Raw genomic sequence first — 19,702 nt, 5'->3', positions numbered from 1 at the left:
TGCGTTGGATATACTGTGCCAATTGATGAAAACAAAAACCCAGAAAACAAAATCCTCTAGACATCAACCCGAAGGTTTTTTTAGGCTTACAGCCAGGCCCAGCTCAAATATAACCCTTTGGTTGGCTTACATAATCACAACTTTGTGATGCTTCTCACTGTCTCCAAATATTGATTTTTTTTTTTCCCCCTTAATTTAATTTTTTTTCTCCCCAGTCCTTTGGAGCAGTAGCTCAGCACTATTTGGTGCATGCTGCACTATTTTTGAAGCCTTTGTTAGGGACTGTATATTCACTAATGAGTAATGGACAGAGTTGATAATGCTGCCTAGGAAATGTATCCAGGAGACAAGCTTGAAAGGCAGTTGAAGTATTTAGAAATGTTTCTTCACTTCACGGAGACTGCTGAACATGGAGCAGGGTGGCTTAATTCCTCATTGAGCTGTGGTTTCATATGCTTTGGGGGGTTGGGGAGAAGAAGAGGGTCCATCTTGTAGTTTATCCAAAGTCTGATTTTTTTTTTTTTTTTTTGCACTATCTCCTTGGCTCTCTGCAGGAATTCTGTAGGTTCTTGTCCAGTGATATCTGAACTGATCTTTTCTTCGAGACATTAAGTCTTATTCTGTGGCCCATTACTGGTGCTTTCTGGCTTTGTTCTGCAGATCTTTGAGCGTGCGTTGTGTTTTGTTTTTTCTCGAACACATAGACCAGAATTTAGTGAAAGGATTACCTTTCCCAGAAAATAGGGCTGAATGATTAAACCTGTGCAAGAATCTTCCAGAGCAGATTTGCTGCCAGATACAGTTTTTCTTGACACGATGTATGGGGGGCAGGTTCCTCTTTTCCCTCCCTTCTCCCACCAGCAGCATCCCTCCCTGTTGTGGTGACTGTGTTCCAGCTGAGGATGCAACAACTTCTGGCAGTGGGTGAACATCTCATTATATTTAAAATAAAAAAAAAAAAAAGCAAACCAGTTATTACTGTTTGTGGAAATCATAATCAGTACATCTGTCACTAATTCATGGCCATAAGTCTTCAGGAGAAAACTGCAGCCCTTTTTTAATCCTAAACTCTAGAGAAGCTGAGCTGTCATTATCTCCTCTGCAAAACAGGAAAGGAAAGGTGATGTTGCACAAAGATCCATGAGCCTGAAAGAGGCTTGTGCTTGCAAAAAGCTTGAGAAGCCCTGTTCCAGGGTCATAACATCTAAGAAGTCCAGTGACGTTTCTTACGCTTCATACCTTCTTATATCTTTTGTAATTAAAGAGAAGAAAACATTTAAAAATCTGTTAATTCTCTTGACAGTAAAAACTTTTTTTTTATGTTGAGTCTTCTTCAGGGGGTTTGTGATAGATATGGCCTGTGATTACAATTGCAATGCTGACTATTAAACGTACTGAGACATCAACATCAATGAGAAGGGAGAATTTTTCAAAGAAAGACATTCCTATGGTCATGGAATAAAATAAAACAGCACTGAATGTATTTAGGAGGAGGAGAGGATGCCAAAAAATATGGGACGCTTTTTTGGGTTTTATTTTTTTTTTCAGGCTAGTTTTGCTTTATTGCCACAAATTTCTTTTTTCAAGGAAGCTGCACATAACGTTTTACATAGAAACATCTCTGTAGTGCTTAGGGAAAAAAAACCTTTCTAGTTCCTTGTCAGAAAGAAAAAGCTTTTAATTTACTTTCCGAGCATGTTCCAGTGTTGCTCATACCTTACTTAAATTAGTATCTGTTAAACAGATTTGATTGGCCTAAAGCAAAAGGAACTCTTAGTTCTTGCAGTGTGTTTTTTTTTTTTTTTGGGGGGGGGGGGGGTTAAATATTTTTGCACTGCTGAAGATATTTAAAGATATACCATACTAGAATACAGAGAAGTTTTAGTTAACTCTGAATTGTTAAACATAACTCTTTGAGTGAATTACGTTCACCTTTCAATTGTCAAGTGGCTATTAGGTAAATTCTTTTTTTCTTTTCTTGTTTTTGTTTTAATACTTCTTAGGTGCAGGTGTTTGGCTTATATTCAGCAGAAGAGTTTCATGAAACATTTGACTGTCCTATTAAAGTAAGTGCTTGTTTTAATCTTTAGTAATTGTGTTGTTACTGTCCTTAATAACAGAAAGGTTGCATTGAAACTAAATGAGAAGGAGGAATTTTTCTTCCTTGTGATGTTATTCAAGTCACTAGAAAATAGTTATCTGTCTCAATATAAACGCTTTTGATCTGGTTAGGTTGGAAGAAAACTGGTCCAGGTTTTGTAAGAAGAATTATTGAGTTTTTGCAATACGAAAGGCAAAGCAAAAGAGAAGTTATCCTGTTTCAGCTGTTACCTGTCTCAACGTATTTCTCTCTTTATAGTTCTGTGCTATAAATTCGGAGGGCTCTGCTAACTCTGAGGTCAATATTTTGCAACCAATTCATATCCATTACACCTATCCTGGGATAAAGCAGTGGGTGGCACTGTACTCTGTGTAAGGGGAAAACTTCAGTTATACTCTTCTTGAGATCAGTGGGCTTGTCTGGCTGTTTAAAAGCACCTCTAGTAGGCATATAAGAAGATCTAAGTTTTTTTTAACGAGAAACTTTTCTTGCAGGATGAAAGGTTGTGTGTGGAAGTTATTTCATTTTGTTGCAGCAACATGGAAGACCCCAAGCTACTCTAGGAGGGGAAGAAAAAAGAATAAGCTCATTAAGTTTTCACACACATCAGAGGCAACTCACTTGGCTCCTGCTGCCTTACTGCTGTTACAACTGTTTCCCACACTTGACATGTCACACAGAGCCTTTTTTTGGCTCTGTGATTCGACATGCCAAGCCCAGTTGATCAGTCAGGGTGTAAGGCTGGTGCTTAGCGCAGGAAGGTAAAGAAGCTATTCCAAGCTGTATGGCAATACCTGAGATTGTTGTGTGACAACACTGGGATACACGTATTCTCTAGGCAGCTGCCAAGAAGACTTGCTCAATCCATGCTTGCTACCTGCACTGTCATGCAGTACGGCCCTAATTCTGTTGCTTGCTGTGCTGTAGTTGTCTTGTGTAATGTGACCCTGAATGTCAGGCTTATGTACCCTACGACATGGAGGCTTTTCTTTTTTTCTGGGATAAGGCAGTGGGACTAAACAAACTGAGATGTCTGAAAGAGCTAGCCTCTGCTTCAGAGGCAGAATTCAGCTGTAATATTTGACAAAGGGTTATCCTGTTTAAAAATTGATGCAGTCCTGTTTGCAACATGTTAACTCATATTTCAGCTATAATCCTCTTCTCCCCCCCCCCCCCCATTTTATACTCAGATTGTTGCTGTTCATCCTCATTTTGTAAGATCTCACTTCAAGCAATTTGTAACAGGAGGAAAAAAGGTAAGCAGTCATAGTCTAATGAACTTAGGCTGTCTTTAACCAGCTGTTAAAAATAACTCAGAAGATTGTATCTATCTTTCTAATTATGCCTTGTATTCCAAAACATTCTCATTTAATAAGAATTAATTTCAGAGAAAATAGTGTATTTCCTATGCTTAAAAGAAAAGGTTGTAACAAATTGAGCTTGATAATAGAAATACTTTTGCCTTCGTATTCTGACAAAAGTCATTTGTGTGTTTTATGCCAGGTTTTCTCCATCCCATTCAATTTGTTGAAGTGGGAACAGAAGTTAGACCTTAATACTGGTCTTTTGCTATATATGTCGGTCTTGGTGTTTGGTTTTTTTGCCTTACATTGTTTTTTAAGGTAAACAAACCCAGCTACGCAAATTCTGTATGCATTCTGAATCAAATTTGTTGGGGGATTTGTTGGGGAGCGTGTTATTGCTGGCTCTGGGTAGAATGGAGTTCACGTTTTAAGTCAGCTTACCCAGGTAGTTTTATCTGTAGGACAAAGCCTTTGGTTTGGGGCAGTTTGGTCTTTTAAATGTGCATTACAGTGTTTTACTGATGTAGAGTGTGAAAGTGTCAGAGTACTGACACTTCCAGGTCCTGCAAGTATCTTGTATCATGTTTTACATTTTGACCTAAAATACTCGGATGTTAATTTGAAAGAGTTTATTGGATTCATGGAATTTTACTATTGCCTTCTCTAATGAATTCAATGCTCACTTGTAGGTTCATCAAACTGAATGCGCTGGATCTCCCTTACCAGCACATAAGAAATGCTGACTTGTAGTGCTGACTACAACTTAATTCTCATTAACAGGTCAATATGTTTTGAGGAATAGCTGTTTTTCAAGATGGTATGTTTGTATGACAGCTTTTGCTAGCTGGTCAGAGTTGGTGTTGGCCTTAAAATAATGCACAGTCAGTGTACGTCTGTCTTAGCTACAAGTTTGTGAAGTAAAATGGAAAGAGAGAAGCAGGGAATTTAATAGAAGAGGGCTCTGTCAGGTGGTAAAAGAACTTGGATTCACCTGATGCCGAACAGAGAAAAGCATCAGGGGGTTAACGCATTCTGTTTGGTTATCTTTGATTACTTGGCAGGTTGTTTTATATTCTGTCCTCTGGGGAATGGTATACTCATTCTTAATGCTTCCTCCCCCCCCCCCCCCCGAGGAACTTTCCTCTTCAGGAAAACTTTAATTGATATCTTAATATAAGGTATTTAGCATTGAAATAAGTCCCTTGACACCTGTAACTTGATTTTTACCGATACATAAAACCAACAAACAAAACCTCTCAGCCTGTGGTAGAAACCCTTCCTCTACTGTCCTCTCCTCCAAAAGAAATGTGTATGCCTGTATAACAACAAAATGCTCTGTCAAAATTCATAAAGTTAAATTCCACCTACATATTTATCTAAGATATTTTTTCTGAAAAGGCCTTAAAAAACATCCCTGCTTTTTATTCATCTCTCTACTTAACTATAAAGCCAAAGAGTTATGTGGGGGCAGCAGGGAGTGGGTCCACAAGAGAGAGGAAAAGAGGGACTGAAGCAGACCTCCTTGGGCTGTGTACCTCAGTCCCCTCGCCCTGTGCCTGCAGCTCGCGTGGTTGTGTGAACACCTCCAGGTTGCTCCCGGGGTGTCCGTGCCTTTGTGTGGATACAGTGACTTCAGCTGCCTTCTAGCCGGCAGCTCTTGGAGGCATCCTGGCTGTCTTCCTCCACCCATGCAGAGGCAGGGACAGCAGCAAGCCTGGAGCTGCAGGAAGGTCGGGCTCTTCTGGGTTGTGACTCTACTATGGAAATAAGGCTGCCCCTCATTTTAGGGAGGTCTTAAGGGGAAAAACTTTGCTTGTGACCCTCACACGGTGCTCTCTGCAATGTAGAGGGTGTGAACCGCCTGCCCAAATGGTGTGGGGCATATCTTTGTTTTTTCGTGTTCTGGCAGATGGTGACATTATGCATTTTGTCTTTTTAAATGATATTTTAAAAATCATTTGCTAAGATCACTTGAGCAGAGATTCAGCCCTTCAAAGAGGGCCTTGAATGGAGTACGAACGCTTACTCAATCCCGTCCAGTTGCACTACCAAATTTTTGTTTCAGATGATGAGTAGGATGTTCTAACCCAAACCACACGTGCACACAGAAAGCAAGAACACCCCCCACCCCACTAACTTCAGTAGCATTTTGTCTCATCTCAAGAGAGCACTTGAAGATCTTCTTAAATCTATTAATTGTATAGACAAGCATCTGCCTGAATAGCATCCTTTAATATTAGTGCTTTCATGGATTGGGCTTATAGCTGTAAATTACTGCCTGGTTAGTCTTTTCAAGGAGGAAACAGTTACTTGTAACTGAGAGGCAGAGGGACACGCGAACTGATGTGCTTTGGAAATGTGTGATCCGGTATTTGGAACAAGAATCTGTAAAGTCTTTGGAACTTGCTTGAGTTGTTATATGATCCTGAGATTTACCATGTCTTAGAAATGCAGCCTGACCAAAAGCTGACTTAAGAACAGTGATTCCTGGGGGAACCCTTTCGATCGTTACGGACTGTTGGAAGTTTAACTTTACTTATGTTAAACTATGCATCTGTTTATATAGTTACCTAAATAGGTATGTGCTAGAGTCCTGCAAGAGTTGTTTTTTTTTTTTAAATTGTGTTATGAAAGAATTAACCAATTTAAAATGTTTGCTTATTAAGACACTTGTTATTTATAAATAACTTTCATTAAAGGTGTTATATTATTCGGTCCTCTGCTTTTGCTTTTAAAAACTTTTTTTCTATTCTCCTTTTTTCAATGGATAAGTGTTATCTGTGCCTAGAAAAAAAGGCAGGTATTGTAGAAATGTTGGCATGAGCTCAGTGAGAAGCAGTAGGTACCATACTAAAAAGAAGCACTTCCTCGTTGCCCTCCCCCTTATCTATGCAATTAACTACAGCACCATTGTGATGACTTGGCAGATGATGGTAACCCTGCAATAATAATACTTTATATTGTAAATAACAGGGCATTCCTGTCCAGAGCAGACAGTAGAGCTTCAAAGCAAGGGAAAAGACAAATTCTCTGCTATTGAAGGCCATAACCTTCTACCTTTTAAAAAAGGGTCTAATCTTAAAAAATAACAGGGTAAAAGCTAGCTAAATGAAGGTGGTAAAACTGAAATAAAGGTGTTCTTTACTTAACCCTTAGAATACTGGTCTTTCCCAACACATCAACTAAATGTTATTGCACAGTGCAAATGTCCATTTTATTCATAGGGTTAAAGAGGTAGAATCAACAAAGAGGGAAGAAGGGTATTGAAGTTCCAAAATCAAGGTATTGGCCACTGTCTCTTATGTAACTTAGGAGAGCAGGTTTCTTTCTTGGCAGAGGCATTGATGAGACTTTTTATTTCATGTTCTGATTAACATCAAGAACCAGACATGAATGTCTTTGTAATAATATTTTTAGGGCGGTTGAATGTTCTGGAGCAACTGAGTCACTCTGCTGAATATATGTTAATTAAGATTTTTTTGTGGGGAGGCTTCTACCTGGCACAATAGTGGGGGATCCAGCACAATATAGGAAATGAATTCTGAAGCCAGTTTGAGAGCAGGATCTTCAGCATCTTAGAGGATGGGGCTCCTGCTTTGCCTAGGGCATGGATTTTCCATAAATAATTGTTGATTTGAGTATCCAATTTGAAACGTTTTTAATAAGCTGAATTTGAAGACTTAAGGAGCTGAGATGAGATAGATGTGGAAATTTGACCCATGACTGTGAGCAGTCACCTCTTTCTTTGTATACAGTATGCACGATATAGTTAATATATATTATATATGATATATGTGTACACACACATATACATTGAATGGATCTGTATTTCTGGAGAAGATGCACTATGAGAACCAGTTTTAAAATGTGAATATGCCTCAACGCATTTGTTCATTCCCATTTATCCTCCCAGAATTAGTATCTGAGCATGTAGGCATCCATGGTTAAATAAAAGAAGAGAGAACTTGCTATTGCCGGGGGCAAATTTAGTATTTAAATCTAAAATAAAATTTCAGTGTTGGAATCTTGGGCAGGACCCACAGTATCTCCTGCCTGAGACACAAAGGAAGATATTCTAAATTCTTTTCAGTTCTAGGTAGAACAACTTCTTACACATCGCTATTGAAGAATAGCGACCCTGAGGAATAGCGTTCTTGTGGAACTGCAGCTGGTGCTACAAGCAGTGGAATTTGTACGTTAAAGTCAAGTCTGCCAGGGAATGTCTCTGGGTTTGTTTGCTTGTTTGTTTGCTAATTGTCTGTTTTTTAGTGTCAGCAGATGCGCTTTGCTTTGTGAGTAAGCAGATGACCTTTACCTCTGAACCCTATGATATGTACTTCATAATAACTGGTTGGACTACTTTGACAAATTATTAAATTGTCAGGATGCTGTTTGCAGCGCAGTCCATTTTTAGAAAGCAGATAGTCAGCTGTTTGGCGTTACGTCAGGTAGAAGAGTACCGGACAAGAAAGGCAAATTGCTTTGTAAGCTATAAAATGTCAGTCAGTAAATACTCAAAGGTCCAGTTTAAGTGAAGAAAGAGTAAATACTATGGCAATTTCTGTGCACGCATTGGATAATTTACCATAAACAGGAAACAAACTGTAGCAGCAAGCAAGGCACAGTAATACAGGCTACAATTTGCTGCTTGTGATGTACGATGCCTGGATGTATCCTGTATTATTCAACAAATGAGACTTTGATCTATAGTGATGTGTTCTTTGCTTAATAAGCAGATGTTTGTGTTTAACAGATGTGCACTTTATCCTGAAAAACAAAACATTCTTCCTGTGCTGCAAGGGACAAACTTTCTTTGGGTAAAGAAAGAACAAATTGTACTCCTGTCTGAATGTAATCTACAGTTCGGTAGCAATGTCTGAGCGGAAAACTTTTTTAATGTCTGAGGTGGCAAGCAAAGAGGGTCAAAGCATATGAAATGTGTGAGAGTTGTGTCTCTGCTTGCAAGACTTTTGAAGTCCTTGCTTGATCTCTTCTCCTCCTCTGTCCACTCCTCAACTCCTTAAACTGCAGAGCTTTGTGCCAATAAAGTCTTGCCAGTATTTTAATTGCCCGCTTTCAGTTGAAAACTTGAGGCTCACAATAGCCTCTGCCTCGTTTGAACTCGTGCAGGCCATTGCTATTCCAGACACACGTGATAATTTCTCTTGTTGCTGTGTATTTTCCTATGAATGCAGAATTAGCAAGTGTTCCCATGGCACGCTGTTCTGGGTTACTCTCAGATATCAGCTAATCTTGGCTGTGTCAGTAAACATTGCTGGTTTTATGATTAAAACAATATGCATCTATACTGATCACTTGCAACCGTGACAGTAATGCGTTAGGTTTTTGTAATCTTGCCTGGCTGAGGAGAGAGCTGGCGGAACAGGTGCCAAAAGCAGAACAGATACCACAGGTAGGCACTTTGCATTCAGGCAAACAACGAATAGGTCAAGAATAAATATAGAGAGGTTTTGCCTAATTTTATGTGGCTGAGTGTGGAAAACTAACGTGACAGAGCTGCAATAGGGAAAGAAAGGGTGACCCTACGGTTAAAAACTGGAAAATCTCAGCCTTTTTCTTTCTTTGCGTTAACTGTTACAGAACTCCTAGATCTTTACAAAGAAGGCATTACACTAATAGAAAGGGATTGTGGGGAGTAAAATGCAAGGAAAACGTTTTGCACACATGGTGCCACGCTTGGTACTGCAGTGCAAGCATATTTCCTTTGAAATTTCTTGCTGTGTGAGAATTATTTTATTTCAGTGTTTGGAAGGGAGTATTTGGGGATGGAGTAAAAATTTCTTTGAATTACTTCACCCTATTGACACTACAAAAGCTGCAGTCAGTGGCCTCTTTGTTCAGTGGACTGAGAATTCCTATATGTAGTTTAAAGAGTGGGATTACATGTAATTAATACTAATGCTAATTGCATGACAGACTCCATTAAATCCAAGGACTAGTCTATTTTCTTTACTGGACGCATTCTGAACTCTTTGAGGAGGCTGAACTACTGGTGGTGAAAGATACCTAGAGAGGCATTCACTAATCCAAGTGAATTGTGTCAACTTGTTTGTTAAATCAAAAATTGTCCTGCAACAACCTCATGTCATGTATTTCAATGTGTCTATTCTTTTAATGATCTGGATTTTGAGCATAAGCAGTTAGGAAGACATGCAAAAATCATTTCAGTAGTGAACTATTGGAAGATTGCCGTGTACTAGGAAGAAGTTTGGGGAGCCTTGAAATCAAAGTTCAGTTTATGTTACTGTAGCTATATTATCATGTTGCTGTACATGCAAGAGCTGCTGGAAGTGTGCTTTAAGCAGTGTTGTGTTTTAACAAAGGACTAGAAAGCTTTAGTAGAGGAGATCAAAAAGAAGGTGATACAAACTGTATTGCAGGGAATGCAAGAAAGCCATTTTACGGCTGCTGCTGAAATATAAGTACTGTGAATGCTGACTGCCAAAATATGGAATTTATGAGAAATAAAGCCCTAAAATATTTTTCCCCTACCAAAAAGAGAGGGAGGTGGCAAGAGGAACCCCTCCAGAAACAGTGGGATTTTTTTGTTGTGTGTCTAGCTTGTGTTGAAGTTTTAAATGGCTTTCTGGTGCAATAAACATTTCAATATGAAGACAGAATGGAAGACTAAGAAATAAATTAGCCTACATCTTTTGAGAGAAATGCGTTTAGTGGATAGCAGCTTTGAAACACGTAGTGGAGTTCTGTGTTCAGTAACTTAGTTTTCAAGGGTCACTGTTGTAAGAAATAATAAATTACATTGTATGTCAAAAAAAGCATGTAATTTCATTGCAAATAAATTAGTAAAATACTTTTTGGGATGAAACTTCTTTTTATGAAGCCATAGTTTTGAGTGCAATTTGGGGTCAGTAGTAGACATACTGTACTTCCTGATATGAAACGGATAACTTTTGAGTGCTCCAAATTAACTTCCCATCTTTGTTGCAGCCGATAGCAGACTGCTGTTGTCTACTGCCTTCGTTTGAAAATTTAATTAAGCGTGTTCTTGGAGTTGAGCATACACTGAAGCAGGATTTTTTTTGTTTGTTTTTTTTCTCACCAGTTCTTTCTCAGGTCATTTATTTTTTTTTTCCTTTGCAGTTTCTTACTCAGGCAGAGAGGCATGAAAAAGCAGAATGCTCACAAACCATGAGCACTAAGAAAATAGCTGAGAAGAGTCATTCCAAGCTCACTCTGAATCTCATGTGTAATACACTTAAATCACAATCCAGTAACAAGCAGAAAAGACTCAAATTTCAGTTAATATGATTGACAGCCAGTTTTACCTTTCACATCATGCACATTAGTTTTAGCAGCCTTGTTCAGTGTGTCTAGATGAAAATATTACATGTTTGCTGCTGCCTGAATTGGAATATATTGAAAGAGGCATCCGAGTAGCAATTCTTTTTCCGTCGAGCTTCCCTTTAGGAGTTTGTGAACTAGAGAAATAATTCACAAGTCTGGCTCAGCATGGCACTTAATTCTAGATAACATCCTCTGCTTCTGAGTGGAGCTAATTAGTTTGGGTTGAGTACTGCTCACATGTTTCACACTCACCCAGTAGGCTGCTAAAGCACCTACCTCTACGTGGCACTGAGTGTGGGTGCTGTCCCTTGCTTCAATGTCTTGCCTTGGTTGCTCTAGCATATCCCTTAAGCAATTGGTTGAGTAGCCTTTTCATAGGTGGGGAAAAAATACTCTGGGTTTTCCAAAAGGTGGGCTGGGTGCATGCGAGCTTTGTGAAGGACACAGAGTCATTTTGGTGGTGTTAAGGTCGCAAGATATGCGTAAGTAACAAGTTTGATGTCTGCAGTGTGCTTCATACAAAACTTTCTGGTTTTGTACAAAACCATCCTTAGGGAGTGACTAGTTTAAACTTTGAGGGAAAATGTTTGTCCTTTGGTGCCATCTTGTGGCTGTAGGAGAGAGAAGCGGTCTGAGTAATTGCTATAAAAAGTAGTTATTTCATAAAAAATATTATTTTAAACGATTAGTTTCCCCTCCTTTGAAGCCATTATACAAATATGGGTTGGAGGGGAAAGCCATACATAATAGAGCATGTACAGCTGGGTCTCAAATGTGAAATGTTAGCAATGTATTCATTAAAAAAATAATTCAACGTAGGTCTTAACGCGGGGAAAGTCCTGGCAGGCAGTAGTTCTACACTTCTTAATGGTCCTGGCGCGCTCCTGTGAACTGGGGTTCAGGTTGTGCGTGTGTCTGGATGTACGTGCCTATGCTCCAGCACAGGCCGGCAGGCCTGGGGCAGCCTTCACAGATGCCTCAGCATTTTACCTTGCTGTATCCCTCCAAGTGCTGCCCTTTGCATGGCTCAAAGTTATTCCGTGTTATAATCCTATTAAATAACTTCCTGGAACCATAAAGAAACCGGTAAAGGAGATGGACTGTCATGCAAACTGTCTGCAGATAGTTGGGTTTGTTTATTTGCTGCTGCAAAGCATTTCATGATATTCTATGGTTTTAGATATTCTAAAAGAATCTAAAATCCTGAACAGAGGACTCCCAGTCACAAAAGTTTTACGATCAGCAGCACTTGCAGCGCAGTGTAGTCTGCATGCGTGGGACTAATATGCAGCATATCTAGAGCCCTTTCGAAAGCCGTATAGTTCCATATAGGGAGCAAGCCAAGTGCTGCATCCTTGGAGATCTTTGGTAAATTTCCCTGAATTTTTCCCTGAAAACCCCAGACCTGTGGGACCCGGTTTTTCCATCTCCTGTTTTTGGGATGGAGGAAAAGATCCCATCACCAAATCAGTGGACGGGTGTGAGATGATCTGCTTTCTTTACCAGCTTTCTCACGTAACTGTTCTCTCTAGCGCTGTATGTTTAGGTTCTTAAATTCCTTAATCTCTTTGTCCTTAAAATGGGAATAGCTATACTTAGCTGTACTTAGGCTTCTTTGGAAAAGCTTATTATTATTAAAGTAACTTGAATTCTGTCATATGTAAAGTTCTTGATGTAAATGTAGTATGTGAAAATGTTTGCTTGTGTTTGCTTTTGTTTTGTGAGTGTACCCTTGAATCAGCAGAATAAGAGCAAAAAAACACCTTTCTGTGTGTACATAGAGCACTGTGCTACAGAAATGTTTTTTGTTGCATTTCTTTATAGTTGCTGTTATATGAGAGAGGTTGGATGAACAGATGGAAGCCTTCGGTTTTACATGAAGGAGAGGGAAATATAAGAAATGTAAAATGGAGAGGACACTTAATTGCATGGGCCAATAATATGGTAAGTATTTGTCACTGATAAATGAACAGCAGTTGCACTGCACTGATATTTGAAATGGTTCAAAATAATGAAAATTGCCCACGTATTCCTTTAGAAATGATATATGTGAAGAATTTCTTATATAAGGTACAGAAGGAAAGGGTTTTAGATATGTTTTCTTCACAGACAACCTTGCTGCTAGCATTTCCTGCTGGCTAGTCAGCGTTCTCCGTATCACCGCATGCTTCTGAAGAAACTTGAGAAAAGTAGTTGTACAAATACAACCTTTATGCCTTTAAGGGTGGTTGCCACTATAGACTATTGTAAAGCAAGAGTTTTCACCACTGAGGCAAGCTACTTGGGGAAGTGATGCTAATGTGAACTCTTTTTTTTTTTTTTTTTTAAAAGGTAGCTCTTGTAATTTTTACTGAAGTGACGTTATTTTATGTATTTCTAATGTTGCAGCCTACAGGAAATGATAGTAGTAACTCCTTATTTGAGTAGGCCACTGGAAAAAACTTAGGGGAAAGCAGGCCTTTTTTGCTCTAAGTATAACTCATATTTTAAAGGGGACCATTGTTGTCATGCTGGGTGTTGCATTTCACCTATCACTGTATAATTAATTGATGGGTCAGGGTCTATATTTTGAAGCTCAGTGCAAGGGGCACATTTTAAGTATGTAACATGTCTAAGTTCCAGCATTTTATTTTCAAATGTGACAAAGGCACTTCTGAAGACATTAGCTGTATTTTTAGAGGGGGATTTTCCCCTTCTATTTATTAAGCAATTATTAAAATATCTTCAAGCAGTTGTTATTTTACTTCCTTTAAAAACAATTTTATATGAAATCTTTAAAGGTGGACTTTGTGTTCATGTGCTCCCCTTTAATAACCGCATTAGGTTTGAAACTTTTGCGAGTGCTTGATCTTCATGGTGTAAACTCTTTTGACGGTTTGTTCTTTTCAGAGCCATACAATTAAAATATATATTCTAGGTGAATCTGCTGGGAATAGATAGGACAGTTGAGGAGAGCTATCCCTAGAGATGATATGCCACATCAAAACACAGCATACTAATAAAATGTTGAGAACCATCTGTCAGAGACAAAAAGCCATGGTCAGGGCCTATCTTTCAATGAAAAATGAAGTGACACTTGCCCTCCAGAAGATTAATATATTTGGTTATTGGTCTTTCCCTTCCCTTCCTCCTTTACCTTCTTAAAATTTTCTTTCCTCTAGCAAGGTTGAGGGAGGGTTATTGTTTTCTTTTTTCTTTTTTTTCCCCCCTTCAAAGTCATTCAGAGAAAATCTTCTGTAGCCTTGCTGCTTAATGTACTTAGCATTTAGCTACCTAATTTTTATGTTCTTGAACTTTTTTTTTTTGATGCTCTGTATGTGAGCTTATTAGACCTTGGATATTCTCAGATGGGCTCCAGGTTATTTAGGCAAGGCCTAATTCTGCTGTCAGATGCTCATGTAACCCATGTCTGCTGTTATGCCCCGTTCTCCTTCATCCGTGGCCAAGAGTGTGAATTTTACAGGCTGAGAGACCTGAGTATCAAATTGATTTCTTAGAGGCATTAGGCTGCCTAATTCTCATTAAAACAACAGGATTTTGGCTGCTTCATGGAAGGAAGGTGACTCTGGAAGTCCTTTCAGTTCATGACACGAATGGCACTCTTTAGTTATAGAGGATTCTGCACTGTTGTGTTGAGACACTTTAAAAGTAAGCTAGTCTACCTAATGCAAGACTTACTGCCCTGCGCAAAACAGAATATGTGTCCTTTTTATCTGAAAATCATAATTGTAGACAAAGTGGTAAGATTAATAAAAGACAATTTCGTTAAAACATGGATCAAACAAGATGGCGCATTTTTATCAAGAGAGCTTAGAAAACACAAAACATAAGCTCCTTTTTTATGCTACTCAGAGATCTGGGCTCTCTACACTGCAGATGCTGTGTATAGGGTTTTTTTTTTTTTCTGAGACTGCAGTGACTATTATCTTCAGAGATGCCTGTAGGAGAGTTTTCCACAATTGCAGTTCTTCAATGACAAAGATCACCAAAGAAGCCCCTGCCCATCCCCAGCTGCATGTTTCGGCCCACCCCCTGGCCACTTACTGCTCTTTGTGATATAGGTTTAAAAAAAAAAAAAAACCCAAGAACAACAGCTTAAACCATGACCCCCACGTTTGGACTTGTTGACTTACAAACAGTTGAATCGGTAAACCTAGGACCTAGAAACCCGCAGTGGGGGAGAACAGAAACAGGCAGGGGAATCTCTTAAATCAATTTTGTCACTGGAGAAATCATAACATGGGATGGCATCCTGGACACTGACCTTTCAAGGTCCCTTCCATCCCCTTTTCTGTGCTCATGAGAGCTGATTTTTGCTGCTTGGTGAGCTTGAAGGAAATATCTAGTAAAAAGCTTCATTTTATTTAGGAGACTTCTGTGTTTAAATCACTGAGTCATTACTTAACATGAAATTAATCTCCATTTTGTTACTGGAAAGGTTACAGCTCACCTTTTCCAAATGACATGGAAAAATCTGATTCATGGTTCTTTTAACTTTTTCTAAAATAACTTTAATCTTCCTTTCTTTAAACCTATTTTTTTTTGTTTTGGTCATTTGGGAGCTTTCCTGAGGCAGCAGTGAAAAATCACAGCAAAGAAAACCAAATGTCACTTAAGTATTTTTGTTTTTCTGTTGTATAGTAAGAATAGAAATGCATTTTAAGAGAAGTGCGGATTGGTTTCTTTTATGTTAATGAATTACTACATCTTTTCTTTTTCCAAGGTGAAAATTTCTGCTTCTCTATAGGGACTATTTTGCAAGAGCTGGGTGTTTTTTGTTTTTTTTTTTTCATTCCTTCGGTGGTAGCACCAGCCCAACATGCTGGACTGATTCATGGCTGGAGCTGGTAATCTGTCACTCATTCACTTGTTATCTTTTCATTTCGCATGTCAATTCAAAATATCTGATTTATTCTAGTCTCTTCATTTCTTTTGTCACCTCCTGTGTTAGATTGCTCTCGGTAGAAACTACTTTTCCTGTTTATATAGACCTGCCCTGAAACTTAGGCTGTAAACCGTATTACTGTCTTACTGGGCAGAAGAATCTGGGATGCAGTGAGTAGGAGTTTGTCATACTAAATAACTTTCTCTTTTATTTAAACTTTCAGGGTGTGAAGATACTTGACATGATCTCCAAGCAAAGAATTACCAATGTGCCTCGAGATGACATAAGCCTTCGCCCAGATATGTATCCCTGCAGCCTTTGCTGGAAGGATAATTTAACGCTGATTATTGGCTGGGGAAATTCAGTAAAGGTACAATTACCTGTCTTTGTAATAAATGCTTGCTGTTATCACAGAGAAACAGAGGATTATTTCTGAAAAGCAAAGACAATCGAAAAGAATAGAATTTGGTTTGACTACAGTGTGCAGAACTCCTGCTGGCATAGAAATGTCATTGGACTGACCCTCATGAGGAGGAGTAGTGATAGACACCCAGCGGTCAGATCGTTTTCTGTATGTGAGCACACAGTGAATGCAATCCTCAGGGACACTTCTCTCCTCTGTGCCTTAGAGAGTTTTCCTCTTTTGAAAGCTTTTAGAGAGCTGTTGTGAATTCACTTCTTTTGATTAGCATTAAGGAAGAGCAACTTACCATGATTTTTTTTTTTTTTTTTGAGAGGGTTATTTGGGGGTGGAGGGGGTTGTGACTGATAAAACAGCCACATAATTTCAGTCAACCATGGGAGAAAAGGGACAGGATAAAGAATGTTGCAGGGACAGCCTGATTTCAGTTCCCTTTGCTTTCAGCAGGGAACTGGCATTTCAAAACTCATACGCTGCAGACCTGTCTATATGATTTTCTCAGACCAGCACCTGATGTGGGTTTGCTACAAGCCTGTTAGGTGCTTTCTAATAACAGATTGCTACATCATTGCACAGTGGGAAATTAAAAGTACTTGTTAGAAGTAGATGGAAAGGGAGGGTGCAGTGAGGTAGGTGAAGCATAAAAAGCTTTTGCAGCATTAAGCTTGGAGTTTTACAAATCAGCAGGCTTGTCTAAGTCTGGCATCTGTTTTCCCCATGTTTTGTGCTTACTTTACAACACTTGGGTATTTGCATTTCTTTAAATGTACGTACTCTCTTCTGCTTATTGTGAGACGCGATAGCCGATTCTTACTGAAATGAGATAATAATGAGATACTAAGTATGAGAAAATACGAAAATCAAGCTCACATGTACTGGTATAAAGAAATAGTATTGAGCAGATGCTTTTAGATTTCTCTTGCGGTCCATTTTCCTTCTCCTCTGCCAGCATATTTATAAGGCTATGAGCTGCAGTCACAACTTTCCTGTCTTGTTTTCTTCTGCAATGATGCATCATCGCCATTTTACAGCCTGTATTTTTCAAAACACAGAAATGCATGTCCAAGAATGCCTCAATAAGGAAAGGGGTTTCTGGGAAGAGTTAATATTATTTTATGACTTACAGTTCGTTCATTGTAATGATCCAAATCTATTTCCTAGATTTGCTCAGTAAAGGAACGGCATGCCAGTGAAATGCGTGACCTTCCAAACCGCTATGTGGAAATAGGTATGATTGTATGAATGCGCTCTCCTTCTCAAAATTAGATAAGCTTTGAAAGGTCTGTTTTAGCATTCTAGCCTGAAAAAGCTGTTACAGTTCAGAGGCAACGTGTAGTTATAACATAAATGTCTCCTCATTTTTAGCTGGTGAGGTTGTCGCAATGTCCTCGTGCATAGTTTTCTGTAATCTCAGTGAGTCTGAAATTCTGTGCTCTTCCAAAATCAGAGATCCTTGTGTGAGCAGTGGATGTCTTAACTTTCCCTTCATACAGATTCCTACAGAGAATTTATTTTTTCATCTTGGTTAAATGATAATGATGGTAGCATATTAAGGAGAAAATAGGCCTTAATTCAATGAATTGTGTGTTTGATTTTATCATTCATCACTTTTTTAACATCTCTTTGGCACAGTGTTAGACAGTTGGTTTGATTTTTCCCTGTGTTGCCTTTTTTACTTCTACGTTTTGTGTCTGTTCACCTTTGCTCTCTTATTTCTGCAGTTGAGATGACATGCATAAACTTCATTATTGCTGATTAATGGAAAAAAGTCATGACAAAAAATGTATATGAAGTATAAGGCATAAAGTGGAATTTGAAGGAAATTTGGTGGGAGGAGAAGGGAAATAAAAAAAAAAAAAGTTTACGATGGAAAAAATTTCTGATAAGGATGGATCTGTGAAGAGGTAACAGTGGAAAGATAAACAGGCCTTCTGGGACTGCGGAGCAGAGTGGACCACAGAAGTGAAAACTTCTGTGCTTCCTTTACTTGCCTGTAATGACTTGCCTGTATACTGCTTAATGATTGCGGAAAAGAACAGTTTTAAAACTACTGCAAATCAACTAGGAAACTCATTAAACTCTATAGGAGTTCTGGATACTGTGAGAAGAAGGCATGCCTGACAAACTGAGACTTAAAAGCTGTTTGTTGATTAAGATTACATTTTCCCAAAACAATTACTAACTATGGTATATCCTGGATTTTTGAGAGAATTATATCAAGGAGAAGTTCAGTCTTGAGTTCTACCTGTAGGTCTTTATATAAGCTTTTTTCTGTACCTGTCAGTAGTCTTTTTGGAAATAATGGGAGTGGTTTACACGACAGATGAACAGAGGTAACTTTTACAATTTCACTTATGATGTGTCTATGAGGAAGGAGCTGGCCTTGCATGACTGTGTCTTTTGGAACTTTATTTAAAAATAATAGAAAGGTCTCATCAAGCTTTTTAGGTGCAAACGTAGAGAAGGTTAGAGATTTTTGTGGAAGTCACTTTTTGATCCTGTACCCTTCAACCTAAATCCTCTCCATTTTTGAGGACTGTGTTTTATGTCACTAACCTGTTAACCACGTGCTTGAGATTTCTTTCTGGTTTCAGGTCAAAGCACTGGAACAGCTCTGCCAAATGCTGTCAGCAGCGCTCATTGCAACGTGGGTTTTAAATTGGGAGGGAAAAGGGGGAGGCATTATTTGTTCAAGACTCAGTGGAAATTACAACAGCTTTTGCTGTAATCATGTAGAAGCTACCCTGTATCGTGCTATAGTTTCTTTTTCAATTTTACTGTGGTTTAAATTTTACTTTCAGATGCATAGCTGGAAGGTCTTGATGTTATCAATGGGCAGACCAGCAACCAGGCTTTTTTTGGCAAGAACATTAGTATGCTATGTGGATACATAAGCTGTTACATTCTCAATGTGTGTGTTTTTAATATCTAGAACTTATACAATGCAAGAATAAGCTATCCTTCAGTGGCAGGATAGCTGAATATCCTTCTGATGTCCTGGCTTCTAACATCTTACCATCGTGCTTCATGAAAAATATCAAACAGATAACACACTATAACTTTTGTCATGTATAGTATTTTCTTTCTGCTCTTGCAATTTTCCGCCTGAAACGAAAACTGAGGGTAGACTAGAGCGCTTCATACTTTCCTCTCTGCTTATCAGGGGAATACATATGAAGCCTATGACAACACAGTGTTTTCTGTATCTCGACAGTTTCAGATTTATACTGTTTTAGAGTCATTTTGAGGCCATCAGAGTTGCACAAAGTTAATAGTGTAGTAAACTGCGATGACGTAGGTAGAACGTAAATGTTCCGAACCTCAGTGGTTTGTAGCCCAGTAAATAAGGAAATGGAGCATCTCCTGCCTTGCAAATTCTTGAAATTTAGGTACATAGAATACTGTGGAACAAGAGCTTCCTTGTTTTTTGGTTCCGTTTTGACACACAGCATACTTACTTAGAGGCAGGAATAAGTGTGGTATCTACCCTGATCCTAAACTAGACTGCCCATAACGTGGGAGAGTAACACCATTGAACTGTGTGTTCTGGCTGTATTTGTTTTCTTTTAAAAAGGATAATGCTGTAGTTTTTTGTAAGAGAAATTAGGTGAAATATTCATGCAGTTTTAATGCATTAATATGGCATGAATAACTTTATTTCCCTT

The 19,702-nt window shown here is 38.7% G+C and overlaps 1 protein-coding gene across 3 annotated transcripts in view; it reads left to right on the top strand.

Annotated features, from left to right (window-relative positions):
* The window catches only part of VPS41 (VPS41 subunit of HOPS complex), a 111,996-nt gene that overhangs the window by 45,255 nt on the left and 47,039 nt on the right, over positions 1-19,702 (top strand). For all 3 annotated transcript variants that reach the window (XM_068935936.1, XM_068935935.1, XM_009679432.2), the window contains 5 exons: positions 2,004-2,066; positions 3,292-3,357; positions 12,556-12,675; positions 15,840-15,986; positions 17,199-17,265. In XM_068935936.1, the coding sequence (XP_068792037.1) occupies positions 2,004-2,066; positions 3,292-3,357; positions 12,556-12,675; positions 15,840-15,986; positions 17,199-17,265 (463 nt within the window). The remainder of the gene's footprint in view (positions 1-2,003; positions 2,067-3,291; positions 3,358-12,555; positions 12,676-15,839; positions 15,987-17,198; positions 17,266-19,702) is intronic.

Source organism: Struthio camelus, chromosome 2 (assembly GCF_040807025.1).
Source record: "Struthio camelus isolate bStrCam1 chromosome 2, bStrCam1.hap1, whole genome shotgun sequence".
NCBI lineage: Eukaryota > Metazoa > Chordata > Aves > Struthioniformes > Struthionidae > Struthio > Struthio camelus.
Note: the sequence above shows the minus strand (reverse complement) of the source record. Positions and strands in the feature narration are given on the sequence as shown.